The following is a 19,095-nucleotide window of genomic DNA, read 5'->3' on the forward strand; positions in this document are numbered from 1 at the left end:
AGGTGAATTGTGATGTCCTGCTATGCTTCAAACCACCTGTTTACTCTTCAGCTACTGCTATCTGCTTTAAACTACTTGTCCACCCTTCATGACCAACTTCATGATGTCACATGGACACTAATAAACTACCCAGCAGCAGCATCATTCATTATTCCTACCATCATCTCTATGATCAGATCAGTATACCCGAGTACAGTCCTATGTGGTGGTATGGTGTATGGAGTATTTTTAATCAGAGGAGGATGAGTTCCTCCTTGTGAGACTTTGTTCCTGCCAAAGGGCATCGTTGACCTAATTGTGAGCAGCCATGTCCTTAGTGTTAGAGGAGCAGGCTTAGTACTGGATGATCATCAGTTCAAGTCCCACAACCAGTAGGAATATCCATGACTGAAGTGCCCTTGAGTAAGGCCCCTGACTCCAAACTGCTCCCTGGGTGACAAGGATGGCTGCCTGCTTCACTGGGTGTGTGTTAAATACATTTATTCTGAAGTGTTCACTTACCTGAGGCCATAAGAGAATGGAAGCATGGGTTGTCATTTTGCTCATATATGGGTTGGACTGGACCATCGTAGTATTTGGAGATTAAACTACTGCATGCACACTCTACAAGAAAAAAAAAAACAAGGGCAAGGTAACTAATATTTATAATGTATGTGAATATAAATGGGGCGGCACAGGGGCGCAGCAGGTAGTGTCACACAGCTCCAGGGACCTGGAGGTTGTGGGTTCGATTCCCGCTCCGGGTGACTATCTGTGAGGAGTTGGTGTGTTCTCCCCGTGTCCGCGTGTGTTTCCTCCGGGTGCTCCGGTTTCCTCCCACAGTCCAAAACATAACACACTTTGGTAGGTGAATTGGCGACTCAAAAGTGTCCGTAGGTGTGAGTGAATGTGTGTCTATGTCTGTGTTGCCCTGGGAAGGACTGGCACCCCCTCCAGGGTGTATTCCTGCCTTGCACCCAATGATTCCAGGTAGGCTCTGGACCCACCGCGACCCTGAATTGGATAAGGGTTACAGATAATGAATGAATGAATATAAATGTGAGTTAATGACTGTAATAGTGATACCATTATGTGTCTTGTCAGTGTAAACACTGGTTAGCAGGACTAACTGTGTTACCCCCAGTCTAAAATGATTCAGTCCAGTGGGAGGGGCTCTAGCTATTAAAGAGCAGCTGTTGCCATTATGTACTCTACTAGTACTACTGCTGCTACTAATCCTACTACTGCTTTACCACAAATCGTCTTCTACTATTACTACTGTTAGTGATAATACTACAATCCTACTACTGCAACTCCTTTACTGCTACAATCACTCCTCTACTACTTTACTACAACTACTCTTCTACTATTACTACTGTTACTAATGATACTATAATCATCAGGGAACAATAGCATGGGTCGTCTTTTGACTCGTTTGTAGGAGATGACTCATTTGTAGGAGGGGGCGCCAGTTCTTCACAGGGCAACACAGACACACACACACATTCACTCACACACTCACACCTACAGACACTTTTGAGTCGCCAATCCACCTACCAACATGTATTTTTGGACTGTGGGAGGAAACCGGAGCACCCGGAGGAAACCCACGTGGACACGGGGAGAACAAACCAACTTTTCACAGACAGTCACCCGGAGCGGGAATCGAATCCACAACCTCCAGGTCCCTGGAGCTGTGTGACTGCGACACTACCTGCTTGGTGTACGTGCCGCCCTCTGTATGGAACAGCTGCAAGAAAAGAAAAACAACTATAAGGTCAAGCCAATTAATATTATATATATTATGATTTAATATATAAATGTGAGCCCTGTGAAGGACTGGCGTCCCCTCCAGGGTGTATTCCCGCCTTGCGCCCATGATTCCAGGTAGGCTCTGGACCCACCGCGACCCTGAACTGGATAAGGGTTACAGATAATGGATGGATGGATATAAATGTGACTTAATGACTGTACTATTGATGTTATTATGTGTGTTGTCAGTGTAAACACTGGTTAGCAGGACTACCTGTGTTACCCCAACGTCTTTCATGAACATGGTTAGGCCTCTCACTGACCTAAAATATAGTTTGCAATGCACTCCTTTACATTACTCAATCTGAATATTCTGTCATTTTTTGGAATACTTCAACATTTTCTAATATTGTGAATGCAGTGATTACACCCTGCTAATTCACCTCTCTGGAGTCAGCTCTCCCACTGGCGGGATAAATCTGAACTTGCACCAAAACACTTACACAACATTTTGTTCTAGGAACATGATAAAAATACCTGCAGAAACATTAAAGGGTCTACTTCGGTTCTGTGGTTCCAGCTTGGAACAAATTTTTCTGGTTCGTGAACAAGTTTATGTCAGTGGAAACACGTTGAACGGTTCCAAATTTAGTTCATGAACTGGATTGTGAAATATGGCTGAACTAACAACAGACAGTGTAGTACTGTCACCTTAAGCTCTCTCTGTGACATTCGGCCGAACCAACAGTTCCTACTCGCGCATGCGCTTTTCAACATTAGGAGACAATCAGTTAGTCGGTAAGCGAAAATGCCTCTTTTAGGCCGGCCCAGTAGGCAGTCCAGCAACAACTACTCATCCTACTCCTCTACTACCCATTTCCTAAAACTATTACTCTACTACTTTTCTAGTACTACCTCTAATACTAATTTACTATAGCTACACTTCTACTGCTACTAATACTATTACTATGCTACAAATTCACTATTCCTGCTGATACTACTTTACTTCAGATACACCTCAAATACTATTACTACCACTACCCTACTACTACTGCTGATTCTTCTACTACTATTTTCAATAACTACTAATATTACTACAACTAAGTAATTATATATTACAAAAATAAATAACAGTTATTCCCAGTAAATATACCTATTTTTAATAATTATTTCAGTTCAGTGATAATAAAAAACATACTATTTGCATAATTGCCTTGCTATATAATTTATGATATTAATATGAATTTACATATTTTGCCACTGCTTTTCATATAATGTAAATGAATCAGAAAATTTGCAGAAATACCATTGTTGAATGATTGACATTTTTTATCTCAGAAACTCATGCTACAGTGATAAAGACAGCTACTTGGGTTTGTGAATACTTCAAAAACTCTTTTACACAAGGAGAAAACCACACATCAATTCTATGTGGAAATACTCATTAATTCTCTGGGTCCCAATCTTATCTCAGTGGGTCCAAAAGAATAATAGTATGTGCTGTGGTCAGAGGAGCCTATTGCCTCTTTAACACATGGACGGTAAACACAAAAGATGAAGTCAGAGTCAGCACATGTGAGAACGGAATTTCTCCTACATGAGCAGCACCAGAGGCTGTCACACCTAAATCATGCGTTACAGTAAAAGGGTCTACTTTTCAAATATTTGTTTATATGAGTGTTTTCACATCGTAATCCTCCAGTAAGAGCAGACGGATTATCATGTTATTTTCCTATGAATATGAATGGGTGGAAAATCCAGGGTCATGGTCTGAGTCTCAGTGAGAGACATGCCTCTTGTTACGTATTTTTCTATTACACCCAGGTAAAAATACATTTCTTTTCAACCTCTATATATTTAAAAAGTAGACACTTTAAAGTTTCTGCAGGTAGTTTAATTATGTTTCTAGATCAAAAACTACTGAGTTGCTTAAGTGTTTTGGCTTAGGTTTAGATTTATCCCGCCGGCTACGATTGGCTACGTATCTGGACTCGAGGGCCCTCAAATCTAAAGAACTGGCTCGCAACCTTGGTGTATTATTGGACTCAAATCTCAGTTTTAGTCTCATATTAAAGCGGTTACTAGATCAGCATTTTACCGTCTTAAGAACATCAGTAAGATTAGAGATTTTCTGACTAAACCAGACCTGGAGAAATTTATCCATGCCTTTATTTCTAGCACTGATTACTGTAATGGTCTCTTAGCTGGACTTCCACAAAAGACCATTAAACAGTTTCAGTGATTCAAAATGCAGCTGCCAGAGTCTCACTCAGAGCAAAAGAAGAGAGCCCCCCCACCCCATCCTAAAATCCTTACACTGGATACCTGTCTGTTTTAGAATAGACTTTAAGGTGTTATTACTGCTCTATAAAAGTCTAAATAGGGTAGGACCAATGTATTTATCAGATCTGCTACAGAGATATGAGCCGAGCAGAGCTCTCAGATCTTTAGGAACTAGTGTTAGTCCTGTCTCAGGTCAAAACTAAACATGGAGAGGCAGCGTTTAGCTACTATACCGTTTTTAAATGGAACCAGCTGACTCAGAATATTAGAAGAGCCCCAACATTAGACACTTTTAAATTAAGACTGAAAACATTCCTGTTTGAGCAGCTGCAGCTCAGTTTAAAATATTCTGCACTTTTCTGTAACAGCATTTTATTTCTTTTATTTATTTTCATTTATTGTCATTTTAAATTGTTTTAATCATTTTAATCATTTTACTCTTTTTATGTAATTATCTTATTGGAAATTTATGATTTTATTCTGGCTTTTAATTTAATTGTTTCTTTTTCTGTAAAGCACTTTAAATTGTTTCTGTATGAAAGGTGCTCTATAAATAAACTTGCCTTGCCTTGCCTTGCTGGCTCCAGTGGGTTAAGAGATCATTTACAAGATACAAAGCGATTGTAGAAAGATTTAGTCACAGTACGTATATTTTACAATTTGATCTCATTCTAAACCAAAATGCTCTGTACTCACTAGCCGTAAATTTCCTCATTGGGTAAATAATGAGCAAAATTAGCAATGACAGCAAGATCACTCCTTCAATCACTAGTCCAATCAATACCCCGATCGCTGCTCCAATCAATGCTCCGTTAAGGTAGTCACTGCTCTTATCCTCTGTAGAGACACGCACACACACACATACACACACAAAATCATCATGATCATCATCACCACCACCACCACCGCCATTATAAATCTGTCATCAAAAATTAAATGTTATTTGTTTAGCACTTTTCACAACAGAAAGTTGTCACAAAGCAGCTTTACACAGATCCAGGTCCAAGCCTCTTCTGAGCCAAAGGTGGGAATGAAAACTCCCTCAGGAAGGAAGAAAATGTTCTGATGTGAACCTAAATCATCTTCTTTCTCAACCCCTGCTGCACTATGCTGCAGAAAATTGACCCAGTAAAGACTCACCAGATATCCTGTGGTATGCAGCGAGAGAGACATGGATCCCAGTCGACACAACCAGCAACAACAGCAGAACCAGAAGAACCAGTTCTCCAATCAGTCTCGCACCAGGACCATTCCGCCAGCTATGGTATTGTCTGTCTGTAAATTTACACACCCACACACACACACATTATATTCATTCACACACTCATTGCCCAATGTTTCTGGACAAATCTGTTGCTCTGTATATATGTTTACCCTTTTCATCCTTCAAATGGTCTTCAAATGGTCAGGACCACGACAGAGCAGGTATGATTTGGGTGGTGGGTCAATCTCAGCGTAACATTTACATTGTAAATATAATGATAAAATATCACCTTGCATATTTTAGGTAGTAGTAATTTCAGGCTTTTGCAGATGGCATTTCGTGAAGATGACCAGTCTATAAATACCTTTATAAATACCTGCAGGGTGTGTTATGTGATTCATAGACTGAGAAGAGGTGGTGCACTGCAGTGAATGTCTTGCTCAATGCAGAGAAATTGGGTCGCAAACAGATGTCAATGATTAGCAAAAATGATTGATGAACAGGATCAAAAGGGGCTAACAAAGTATGCAGAGCAACAGATGAACTACAGTTTTAGAACTACAGAGTGAACTAATATGGTCAGCAGAGCTGACAGACTGGACACTGAATATATCAGCCCCTCATACATGGCACAGCAGTATGTATTGTTATATTATTATATTACCTGGCAATGGCCCAATGAGTATTTCGCGCTCAATCAGACTCTGCCTCCATACTATCAATACGTGGATAAACCTCATTTAACTGGTCGAGGTGGAGGACTTGCAGTGGTGTACAGATCTGACCTCAAAGTTAAAACAGTTTTAATCCTAAATATGACCTCGTTTGAGTGTTTGGCACGTTTGGTCCCTGCTGTTAAACCTGTTTTGGTTCTGCTTATCTATCGTCCCCCAAAATGTTCATCTGTTTTTATGGCAGAGTTTTCTGAGCTCATCTCAACACTTATTCCTGTTTATTCTGATTTGTTGCTGCTTGGTGACTTTAATATTCACATCAGTTCTGGTAACTGTCTGTTTGCTAATACTACTCATAACAAGGGCCACACCTTGAACATTGTTTGCTCTCTGGGTAAAACCCCTTTTAATATGAGAGGCATTGATCTGTGTGTATCTCACCATAAAGCTGTGTTCTTTGATTTTTCGCTATCATGTCAACAGTGAGGGCAGCGTCAATCACGCCATTTTGTATTCCGGAGCGTTAAAAATATCAGTCCTCCTGCTGTTATGGAGATGCTCAGTCAGAGCCCGGTACCTGATTGCTTAGATCCTGTTTTGCTAGTGAACCACTATGACGAAACATTATCACATATTTTAAACCACCTGGCACCTCTAAGAACACGCTAGGTTACATTTTCTCAGCCTGCTCCCTGGTACACTGCTGAGCTGCGCAAGATGAAAGCTGTTGATCATCAGCTTGAACATCTTTCAAACAGAACTGGCCTGACTATACATGCCCTTGCTAACTATGTTCATGTCTTGTTTTATAAGGAAAAACTACAGGAAGCTAAAACACTCTATTATTCTGATGTTATTCATGGTGCCCACGGTAACCGTAGAGCTCTCTTTTCAACTGTCAATAAGTTATTGAGCCCTGTGAAAAGTTTCCCTATGCTTCAGCTGAACTCTGCTCTCGGTTCTTGGACTTTTTCAATCATAAAACACATACAATTTACTTTGGATTTACATACAAAATACATACAATCTACTGCAACCAGGCTAAACATTCCACAACTATCTTCTCAGTTCAGCAGCAGCTATTTTTCCACCTTCAATACTGTAAACCAACAGTATGTTTCACAGATTATTAATTTCTCAAGGGCAACTTCATGTCAATTAGACCCTTTTCCAACACAGCAGGAGAAAGCCTGTTCTCCATTTATCTGTCCTCTTATTACGAAAATTATCAATGCTTCACTTAGTTAAGGAATGGTCCCAGCTCCTTTGAAACTGTCAGCCATTACTCCAGTTCTCAAGAAGCCTGGCTTAAATCATGAGAATCTCGCAAATTAACAGTAGCTGCTCAGTTAACAGAACATATTGAATCATGTGATCTGTTTGAGGTCTTCCAATCAGGATTTAGGAGGAATCACAGCACTGAAACTGCTCTTGTTAGGGTTGTCAATGACTTGCTGATATCAGCTGACCAAGGACTGCTGAGTCTTCTTGTACTGTTGGACCTTACTGCAGCATTTGATACAGTGTGTCATAGCCTTTTACTAACTCGGCTCAAAAATATGTTTGCCATAACTGGTACTGCATTAGCTTGGTTTCAATCGTATCTTTCTGGTAGGTAGCAGTTTGTTTCAATGGGAAGTTTTCGATCTGACACATGCTCCTTGTCACATGGTGTCCCCCAGGACTCTGTCCTTGGGCCCCTGCTTTTTATTTTGTACATCCTTCCTCTTGGTGACATCATTAGACATCATGGGCTGCAGTTTCACTGTTTTGATGATGTCCAGATATACATTTGTACAAAACCTTCTCACAGCTTGCCACCTAGTGCCTTGCTGAATTGCTTAACCGATGTGAGGGCTTGGAGAACTTCCTGAGCCTAAATAATAAAAAATCTGAAGCCATCATAATTGCATCTCCTGCAACAGTCAGGAGGCTTAGTGACACTACTGTTTGTATCCCTGGTTTTGATGTCTCTACCTCAACACTAGTGAGAAATCTCGGAGTAATTTTTGATTCTACATTATCATTTGAATCACATATTAACAACATGTAGGACATCCTTCTACCATCTTAAAAATATTTCTAGGATTCGCCCTTTTCTCTCTTTCACTGCTGCTAAGACCATAGTCCATGCATTTATAATTTCCAGACTCGACTACTGCAATGCCCTGTTGTGTGGCCTCCCTGCTCGGGCTTTGAGCAGGCTGCAGTATGTGCAGAACTCTGCTGCTAGGGTTCTGACCAATACAAGATCTTGGGAGCATATTACTCCAGTCCTAAGTCGTCTTCATTGGCTTCCAGTGAAGTTCCGTATGCAGTACAAATGGCTTGTGTTGGTGTTTAAATCATTGCATGACCTTGCCCCTTCTTATCTAAGTGCGTACTCTTCGGTCCTCATGCCTCCATTTGCTTGAGGTCCCACATTTTAAGCTAAGCACCATTGGAAATAGAGCATTTTTTGTTGTGGGTCCAAAGCTGTGGAACAGTCTTCCTGATGAACTGCGAGCTTGTTCATCTGTAGATGTTTTTAAAACCAGACTCAAAACTCATCTTTTTAAACTAGCCTGTGGATGATATTATGTGTACGTCTTTATGGTTATGTATGTGTCTATGTATGTATGTATGTATGTATGTGTATTTACCTTTTTATTTACCTTTTATTTTTTTCTTTATAATCTATTGTACAGTGTCCTTGGGTCTCTTAAAAGGCGCTTTCAAATAAAATGTATTATTATTATTATTATTATTATGCTCAGAATCTCTATTGATACTCTGTACTCACTTGATAAGTCTGTACTCACCAGCCATCTTGATATTCCTGAAGACAAGGATGGACTTGGTCAGAAGAATTACCAAGAACACTGCACCAATCACTCCAGCAGCCAGAGCTCCTGTCCAGGTTACACTCAGGCAGTCGCATCCTTGATCATCTATAGACAATTATCACAAACTCAAATATTATATATGTATTAAGACTTCTGTCTTAAACTTCTGCTACATGCTACGGAACACTTTGAAAGTATGAACTCACCTGATATCTTGTTACGGCGAGAGATATAGATCCCAACATTTACAGCCATTACAGCTTGTAGTACCAGCAAAACCACAACTTCAACCACAGCTTCATTCAGACACACTCTCAGAGAACTCTGCCAGTTGGTGTCATTTCTGTCTGTAAAACAATTTTATATATTCACTGACTAGACATTACAAAAACATTAATTAAAAAAAAATATTGATGAATATGTATGTTTTTCATTTAATATATAGAACACTTGTTAGCTCTCCTACTACTTGATAGGCTTCCTACTGCATATAAAACTTATTAGTCTCCTACAATAAAAAAAGGAGCAGTCCTGACATTGATCCTCCACACAGAAACTCTCCAGGTCCTACTTCTGTACAAACCTCTTCAGGTCTGAGATCATTCCTCAATACAGACCATCTCCAGATCTGAGAAATTCCTCCATACAGAACCTCTCCAGATCGGAGATCGTTCCTCAACACAGAACCTCAACAGATCTTAGATCATTCCTTCATACTGTACCTCTCCAGATCTGATATCATTCCTTCATACAGAACTTCTCCAGATCTGAGATTAGCACAATTATATCACAACCTGTTCTGTCATTTGTCCAGTTTTATCATGATTTTAAGTACTTTTGCTCTGAAAGAAAGCCTCTGTTGCATCATGGGATTGTCTTCACATCTGAGGAATGGTTCAATGATGCCTTAAAATTCAACCCTATTAAGGTATATCAGTAGGCAACATATTTAAGATATAAGAACAGTTGAAGCAGTTGATGGAAGCAGTAAATGAATCTAGAACCTCACACAGTCTGTACTTACCAGCCCTCCTCTTCTTTATAAAGACAACCATGATTCTGCTTAGGACTGACAGCAAGACCCCTCCTCCTATGATCACTCCAATCAGGGCTACACTCAGGCAGTGATTACCTTCACAAACACACACACGTTACTAATTTCAGCTTTTACATTTTTCATCATAAAAAAAGCATAGAGGAAAATAGTTTAAAGCACAGAGACAATGTGCTGTTTCTGTCAGGGATACACCTGAACCCAGAAGTCTCCAGCAGGACACTGCACAGAGAATCACACATCCTCTACAGTCATCTTCTGAAGTGTATCTGCTCATTCAATTTTTTTGCAGGTACACATCTGCCCATGTGATGGAAAAGAAAGCAGGACTTATTTGGACCATGCCACTTTTGTCCTTCACTCCAACGTCCAGTTCTTATGCTTACTGGTCCAGATTTGGATGGTGAACAGGGGTCAGCGTGTTCCTAATGTTCTCTAGCCAGCTAATTAATCTCACACTCCACGTCTGGCATGGCTATGAGGTAAATAGTGTCATTCAGTTCATCTCTGAGTGGTCTTAATGTTTCGGTTCATTTGATTCCTACCTCTTCCACAGGTGGGTTGTCTCTCCACATTAGCCACATTACTGCTGAGATATTACTGCGAAATAGTGAATTACAGTTACGCAGAGAGACTGAGGTCTCCTCCCAGGGCACTGGCTCACAATCTACAATGACTTTAACAAAAAGATCTAATCACCCCATTCTTTAATGACTGATTTGTGACCACTTTGAGTCACAATACAGTCGTATCTTGCTGTATCTTCCTCCTGGACGTCCACACTCTTCCTCAGCTGGTAGGTTCCATCACCATTGGGTCTGACTCCTGAGGATGTTAGTAGATGATCAGGGAGTGAAGTGGTGAATCTCCTCAGTCTCATCTTCAGGTCTTTGGGGTAGAAGCCCGTGGCCAGGCAGGTCAGGGTCAGTCTGCTGGACTCAGTCTGAGATTTCTTCACAAACACATACACATCTGGAACAGCTGCAGAGAGGAAGAGCATATAAAGGTTTTTTGTCCAATTGTTGAGGTTATGTAAATGCTGTATAAACATACTCATCCAGTCGTTCACACACTCACACCTGTGCACAGTTTCACACACTCACCCAGTCACACTCACACACAATCCCTGATGGGGAGAGGAATAATGGGGTCTGTCCCTTAATGTAGTGATCTGCCTCAGTATGTTTGCTCTAGAAAAAGAGGGAAATATGAGGGAGTTGCTGCATCATGGGATAGCCTTCACATCTGAGGAAAAGTTTAATGCTGCCTTAAAATTCTGCTCTTTTAAGGTATCTCAGTAGGCAGCGTATTTAATGAATCTAAAAATTGGGACAGGGATCTAAAAATGTGTCTGAAGCACACACACAATGTTGTATACAACTTACTAGATTTTGAGACAGACCCATTTTCAGAAGCTGGCTAAACTTATCGAGTCTAAATCTGCCAACTCTCTCTTGATCCTACCCCCTACCCCTTGTTAAAGCATGTCAATCCTCTTATAATCAAAATGATCAATGTTTCTTTTAGTTCGGGTTCAGTGTTTCACAACTCAGTAGTAGCTGCAGCTACCTGAGCCTAGGCTTGACACTTTGACGGTGCAGTTTCTACCCAGCTGAAAGCACCGTTAACATGAAACCAGTCTGGTCAGGGTTATGAAAGACAACTCTGGATTGGTCAACATTCTCTCCCTCTTATATCTTATATCAGCATGTGACACAGGATGCAATGCCTGGCATCACTGTTATGGCCCGTGCATAGTTCACATCATATCTCACAGGCAGATAGCAGGTTTAGACTGTTCCCAACTCTCTCAATTTGTTCCCCAGAGTTCAATTCATAGTCTCTGCTTTTCATTATGTGTGGGATACTGCTTGCCAATATCATCAGACAGTATGTTCGGTATTTTCTATGCAGATTCACAAATCAACACTTATACCAAACCACCTGATGAACTCACACTGTGGATATTGTAGATACAATGCTGACCTCATACAGTGAAGAATGAAATCACAGACCCTGATTACGACAAGTTTCCAGATACTCACTGGGTGTGTGTTGAGGACTGTACTGTAAATAAATCCTTATCCACTTCACACAGTCCTGACAAACCAGAGCAGGATCTGGACTTTCTTCAGATTTCAACTTCTCCACCATCTCCTGGGCCTCCTTCACTGAGACTGACCACTGTCTCGAGGTCCAGTTATAAGACATTAAATCTTCTCCATCGTAGCCGTATTCATTAATGCAGTTTAAAGTTGACACTGAGCCGTCAGGAAGCTTTTCCCCCTCACAGCCGTTTCTCCACTGAAGAACATGACGCTCTGAAACAGGAGAAGAACAGTTAATCAGGAAGCTGCAGAAATCACTAGACACTGTTCATTTACCTGCTCATTTCCTTTTCCTTCGAAAAGAATGCACTAGCGTTCCCCCGTGACGATGGTCTTTGTTATGATGATGCTCGGTATCAAACAAAGTGAGATACTTCTTTCTTATTTACAGGAATAAGAGAAAAAATATATTTTCTCACCAGATGCTTTGTGTCTGAAAGCCTCTATATGTGTCTGAAGACTCTTGTTCATCCACTGTCCTTCATACTTCAGCTTCTCAGATCCTGTTCTCCACTCACTCTCCTCTATCTCCTTCACCCAGCTCTGTTTAGGAGTCCTGATACCGTCCCGACTGCTGTAGGAGTCCGTCTGTGTGTCGTTCAGCAGAGTCTCTACACTGAACTGGTAGATGTTGTGTGAGGAGACTTCAGACTGGACGGTGAAGAGGTAAAACAGAGAGTGTTTATCTGTGGGGAAAAGACAAAAGATCTCTCTCTATTGGATGAAGATTTAAGAGAGACACCATTTGCTTAGATTTTGACATATTTTGATAAACATTTAAAGGAGCAATCTGTAGGAAATATACTTTACTTAGTCATAAAATTTCGCATTGACTATAAAATACTCCTCTTAGCTTATAAATCTCTAAATGGTTTAGGCCCTCAGTATCTTACTGAACCTCTCATACCTTATCGCCCGTCACGTACACTCTGTTCACAGGATGCCCATCTACTCTTTGTTCCTCGCTTTAAGAAAAACACTGCAGGAGGAAGAGCCTTTTCTCACAAAGCTCCTCAACTCTGGAATAGCCTCTGGTTACTGTTCGGGGCTCAGACACACTCTCAGTCTTTAAATCTAGATTAAAAACCTACCTTTTCAAACAAGCTTTTGGTTAATCATTCACTCTCAGGTTACTCCTTCTCTATTAGTGTTTTCGAGCTGGTTTTCATATTATCACTGTTCTGTATTAACCCTGTCATATCACCATAGCTAAGGCTTTTTTAGTTAGCTTTCTAGTAACCGCCAACACGCTGTCTGTCGCTGGGTTCTCTTGCCTGACCAGTGGAAGCTTTTTACGCAGGACAATTTTGCCCGTTCTTTACCATGACCATATTAACCTCAGTATTTTTATTTGTTCCCTTTGTCTGGTTTTCTTTCTCCTGTCTCTCTCATGCTTTGAGATGTCCTGTTCCTGCTGCTCTCCAGGTGTTGCCCTGATCCAGCCCTGATACAGGGAAAGTGGCAGGCAGCTCATTCCATTTTTGCCTTTCACTTAGGTAAATATTTAGTGACATCACATACAATTGGATAAAAGGATAACGTGGAATAAGATGTTGCTTCAAAAAAAATCAAAAGCTACAGCACTAGCTGAAGCTGTTAAGGTGGAACAGGTAATTTAATAAGCTGGCAATAACATCAATAAGTCTTGTAAAACAGACACATTAGGTGAAATGAAATATTTGACTACGAAATTTGTGGATAAGGTCTTCCTCCTAAAAGACATTTATGATGGAAGGTAAAAAGCGAAAAGGAACACCAGCCTTGTCTAGTCTAAATATCTAATGTGGCTTTAAATGCAGGGAAATGGCAGCCGCTCATTTGCTTTTTTTGTGTAGATAGATGTTTTAGGGAAATGATGAACACTTTTGATGTGTAAATATGTTGATTATGGCACATTCTTCTTAGCTATTATGGCCCAAGTTCTTTAACTCATCTTACTTTTTATTCAGTTTTCCTCAAACTGGCATCTGCCCGAGCTTGATATCTGAGGAGGAGGGGGAGGAGGCAGAGAGCTCTCTCCACTGTTTTGAAATGGCATTGTAGATTTTAAACACTTGATATCAGTATTACAGATTTCCCCTTTAAGAGCACAGAAAAATCAAATAAACAGTAAAGAGAATATATGAGAAACTACAGGATCAAAGACAAGGAACAATGCAATGATAAACTGAGCAAGAAAGAGCAACAGGAAACAAGTGAACAATGTGCTGTGCTGTGTCAGAAAAGTCCTTAATTTCAGCAGGACAAATGATGTACGCCAGACTTCCTAGACACAGTGTGTGATTTCCAAAAACTTTAGACAATATTACTTTCTGTTTACTTCAATTAATAAATCTTTATAAGGAATAACCAATCATTGAATATTTTAAGGGCGGCACGGTGGTGCAGCAGGTAGGTGTCGCAGTCACACAGCTCCAGGGACCTGGAGGTTGTGGGTTCAATTCTGTGAGGAGTGTGGTGTGTTCTCCCTGTGTCTGCGTGGGTTTCCTCCGGGTGACTGTCTGTGAGGAGTGTGGTGTGTTCTCCCTGTGTCTGCGTGGGTTTCCTCCGGGTGACTGTCTGTGAGGAGTGTGGTGTGTTCTCCCTGTGTCTGCGTGGGTTTCCTCCAGGTGACTGTCTGTGAGGAGTTTGGTGTGTTTTCCCTGTGTCTGCGTGGGTTTCCTCCGGGTGACTGTCTGTGAGGAGTGTGGTGTGTTCTCCCCGTGTCCGCGTGGGTTTCCTCCGGGTGCTCCGGTTTCCTCCCACAGTCCAAAAACACATGTTGGTAGGTGGATTGGCAACTCAAAAGTGTCCGTAGGTGTGAGTGAATGTGTGTGTGTATGTTGCCCTGTGAAGGACTGGCGCCCCCTTCAGGGTGTATTCCTGCCTTGTGCCCAATGATTCCAGGTAGGCTCTGGACCCACCGCGACCCTGAACTGGATAAGGGATACGGATAATGAATGAATGATTTTTTTTTAATTCACATTTTGGTGAGTTTTCTGTAAATGGATTTTGTACTGTTTTTACTGCAGTGCATAGCATGTAAACATAGTTCAAATCTGTTCAAAAATGTAACTTTTGTGGAGGTCTACTGTTTAAACTTCCAGATAAACAAATGGAGAGAATGCATTCATATTCAAAAGTGTGCAGTCAGGCTTCTGACCCGGACTAAACACTGTGTTACTTACAAATAATGCAAAGTCATGAGATAAAGTTTTAAAACAGACACCTGTTATTGATGTTCCTGCCATGACTGAGTCACTCACTGACTCTGTGAATTACTGAGTGAGTCACTGACTCTCTGAGGAACCTCCACAAAACAGAATGCTCAGAGTGGATCATTCCTTCATAGAGGAGTGCCCAGACATTCACTGTTTGCTGCTATTTCACAATATTTTAAATATTTGTGTAAAGAGTAATCCACAGTAAAACAGAACATTCCGAAACTTTCAGTTTCTAAAGATTTCACACCACGGTTTACAGTGTTCAGATAATTGTGACCCTACAACACACAGTGTGTCTTTTTAAAAATGAACATGGGAAGATTACAACTTGTGTTTGCATTTTCTCATAAGTTATAAACATGCACAGAATAAGAATCACTTTACTGGCCTCTGCGATTGCACATGGGAGTTTGTTCTCTACATTTAACCCAATCTGTGCACTGAAACAGACACTAGTGAACACTAGATGGGCAGCTGGGGTTAGGTGTCTTGCTCAAAGACTCTGAGGATCGAGCCGGCAACCTTCTGGTTACAAGCCCATTTCCTAACCACCAGGCCACAGCTGCCCCATCATTGCACAAGTACCAAACCACCCACTGCACCCCTGTGTGCAATCACAGAGGCCAGTAAAGTGATTCTAATTCTGTGCTTGTTTATAACTTATGGGCAAATGCAAACACGAGTTGTAATCTCTATGTTCAGGGCATTACATCTTCACTGTGAAACTGAACACTGGAAACTGGTGTGTCATCGTTAGAAACTGAAAGTTCTGTTTTACTGTGAAACAACCTTGTGGTCCGTGAATACAACTGCACTACGTTAATTATGTATTCACCCTGAGAGGACTCATTACACCAATATTTAAAATATTGTGAAATTACAAATGTTTTGTCTGGGCACTCATCTATGACGGAATGATCCATTCTGAGTATCTTGTTTTGTGGAGGTTCCTCAGTAAGTCAGTGACTCACTCTAATTCTCACAGTCAGTGAGTGACTCAGTCATGGCAGAAACGCAAATAACAGGTCTCTGTTTCAGCAAATTATCATTACTGTAACAGTCTACTGTTTAAAATTCCAGATAAACAAATGGAGAGAATGCATTCATATTCAAAATTGTGCAGCCATGCTTCTGACCCGGACTAAACACTGTGGCCACATTACACCTGTTCTGTAAAATCGCCACTGGCTCCCAGTTAGTTTTTGTATAGCTTTTAAATGATTACTTCTTAAGTCGTGGGCTTAATTCAGTGAAACACTGACGAGGGGAGGTGCCTACCTGATGACCCCTGTGAAGAGCTAGTGATACAGTGGGTGGTTAAGGTACTCATGGAATGGGCTCAGTGAGTAACCGTAGTTGTTAAGGAGAGCTGGGTGCTGATCGGATCATAAATGGCCAAGGCAACCTTAGTGTTGAAGTGTAGGAATCAACAGGAATTTTGGTGGCTACCGGTAGGAACAGAGTGGGAAGGGCCCTATGTGAAGCTCTAATGGATTGGCATAGGATATTTTCATAGGATATGATCATAATTATTACATATAAAGTAGTAAATGGACTGGATCCTTCTTACCTTTCCGACTTACTTCACACTTATAAGCCACTGTGCAGACGCTGATCTAACTGCTTCACACACTAAGCTGTGCTCTGATGGGGACAGAGCTTTCAGCAGTTCTGCTCCAAGTTTGTGGAATGCTCTCCCTGCTAGTGTCGGTGTTTTAAATTCTAAACTCATAAAATCTGAGACAAACCTTTGCTATTAATTGTTTAATTAAAATGAATCAAAATGAATAACAAATTGTAAGAAGTCTGAAAAACTGTTTTAACTGATGCAGTGAACTAAATTAAAGACCAATTAAAGAAAAAATATATTTGGTAAATGCCTAAATATGATGCATTCAGAAACGATATGACCCAAAATGTATAAATTAACAACATTTAGATTTTTAGTTAAAAGGCCACTTAATGTGTGATTTTCAAAAAAAAATCTGTTTAATTGTATCATTATTTCATGTGTCAGACTTATTGTATTGTGATTTCTGGAGTTCCCAGCTTTTCAACTGAAGCTGTTTAATGACTTTAAAGAAGTGGAAATTTGAAGGAGTGGAATGAACTTGACACTTCCAGATATGGCTATGTCTAAGTCAGATGGACTCTGGGCGGGGCTTTGGTACACTCAGCAGAAGCTCCCAGCATGCACCACACCCCTGTCTTGGTCACTGCTTTTGGTGCTTTATATTCATTGTTGTGTGCTGTGTGAGTGGGAGTAATATTTCGGGTGCTTTTGGGTTGTTTAATGGCCTAGGTCTTTGTTTAGAGCGATAATTGGTCAGAGGCCTCACCCTCAGGGTGACACAGTAGCTTTAACTCCACTCCCAAAGGCTGCCTCTCACTGGTTCCTCTCTGATTTTCTTTTGAGTGAGTTTGAAACAGAATTAAAGGCAGCTATGGCATGGTCTAATTGTTTCTAGGAATTCAAAGTCAAACTTGACTTTGAGTTGGAGTAAATAATAATTCTAATTTGATTTAACTTAAAAATTTAAGGCAGCTTTTGATCATACATTTGTGAATTGAAGCTGGAGAAATATTTTACAGTGTTTTAAAAAAATATTTTAATGTACTCTTAATTTTTTATTCTGGAACCGCACTTGAGTGATTTTTCTTTTATCATTTTAACTGTTGGAATCTTTTTTAATATATATATATATATATATAATTATTTTTAACTGTTAATAAAATACAATATCAACTGTTTAAAAATGGCTTTTATGTTTTTTACTTGCTCTTAATTGAACAGCATTTTAAACTTTCTTTTGAGTCTGTAAAGCACTTTGAATTGCACTTGTGTATGAAAGGTATTCTATAAAAAAGACGTGCCTTGCCTCTAGCCATAATAATTCTTGACATATCCCCAGGTTTGTGTAAACGTAAAAACCCAGATTCATCACTGCATTAATGCGATACAGAGGTTCATTTACGCTGTGTATTGTTCACCTCAGCAACACTTTCTCTCCTGGACGTTAAATTTACCTGAAATTAAGCTCGTTATAAAGTGAAACCTACCCCCCATCTCCCAGTTGCACACTCCCACAGCCGTGAACTCACCTCCAGAACCGGGGAGAAGAAAAGAGAGGAGCAGGAAGGCCGCTAATCCTCCACCAGCAATCATTGTCCACTCCTCATGTCCTTAATAGTAATAATAAACCCGCTCCTCGTGCCTCTAATAAGAGTTAACAAACCCACTCTTCCCAAGAAATTTCTCCACAAACTTCCGCGAGCTCTGGCGTGTAGTTCGCGTGTGAACCGAGACTTTAAACCGTCTCTTACGGAGCTTGAGGAGCCTTGGTCCAGTAACGGAACAAAACCGGATGCGGAGGCTGTGCCCGCTTTTTTGCGACAGAACCGAGTCCAGTACAACGTCCCGCTCCCTCCCACTTCGCGTGTTCGCTGACCGTGCTACTCCAGGCTGCTTCCCGCAAATACTACACTACAGGACACGCCCACTCCGGATAATCCATAGCAGTATGTTTTTGTTGAAATGTTGTCTAAATGTAATGTTGTAGTCTGCTTTACCGTGAATATTTTGTTAGCAATAGTTAACGTAATGCTTTGCTCCTGGCAAGGAACGGGGTGCACCAAAAAAAAGAGTTATTCCCTATTTACAATGTCAAGCTTGTTACAATAGAAGAACTGTTTTGGTGCCCTACCAGGAGGAAACCCACATAGACACAGGGAGAACACACCAAACTCCTCACAGACAGTCACACAGAGCAGGATTTGAACCCCCTGGAGCTGTGTGCCTGGGACACTACCTGCTGCACCACTGTGCCTCTAGTTCTGCTATTACAGACTGCAATTCATCTATTGTTTGCATACTTTGTCCCCATTTCACCTTGTTCTTCAATGTTCCCCCATGGGACCCTGAACTTTTTTTTATTGAACAGATCACTCCAAAGAGGGTAGCTTAGACATCAGTCATGTTCATGGATGTGGACATGCGATTAAAAGCTTTAAAG

General features: G+C 40.8%; 1 protein-coding gene across 11 annotated transcripts in view; it reads right to left on the minus strand.

Moving 5' to 3' along the window:
* LOC136694110 (uncharacterized) overlaps positions 1-18,514 on the minus strand; it is a 35,844-nt gene extending 17,330 nt beyond the window's left edge. For all 11 annotated transcript variants that reach the window (XM_066667495.1, XM_066667494.1, XM_066667496.1 and 8 more), the window contains exons 1-10: positions 18,185-18,514; positions 12,299-12,565; positions 11,817-12,092; positions 10,471-10,752; positions 9,742-9,849; positions 8,924-9,064; positions 8,694-8,822; positions 5,155-5,289; positions 4,711-4,851; positions 502-603 (exon numbers count right to left, since the gene is read on the minus strand). In XM_066667495.1, the coding sequence (XP_066523592.1) occupies positions 502-603; positions 4,711-4,851; positions 5,155-5,289; positions 8,694-8,822; positions 8,924-9,064; positions 9,742-9,849; positions 10,471-10,752; positions 11,817-12,092; positions 12,299-12,565; positions 18,185-18,248 (1,645 nt within the window). In that variant the 5' untranslated portion in view covers positions 18,249-18,514. The remainder of the gene's footprint in view (positions 1-501; positions 604-4,710; positions 4,852-5,154; positions 5,290-8,693; positions 8,823-8,923; positions 9,065-9,741; positions 9,850-10,470; positions 10,753-11,816; positions 12,093-12,298; positions 12,566-18,184) is intronic.
* Positions 18,515-19,095: the final 581 nt, after the last annotated feature.

Source organism: Hoplias malabaricus, chromosome 4, assembly GCF_029633855.1.
Source record: "Hoplias malabaricus isolate fHopMal1 chromosome 4, fHopMal1.hap1, whole genome shotgun sequence".
In the NCBI taxonomy this organism is placed as follows: domain Eukaryota; kingdom Metazoa; phylum Chordata; class Actinopteri; order Characiformes; family Erythrinidae; genus Hoplias; species Hoplias malabaricus.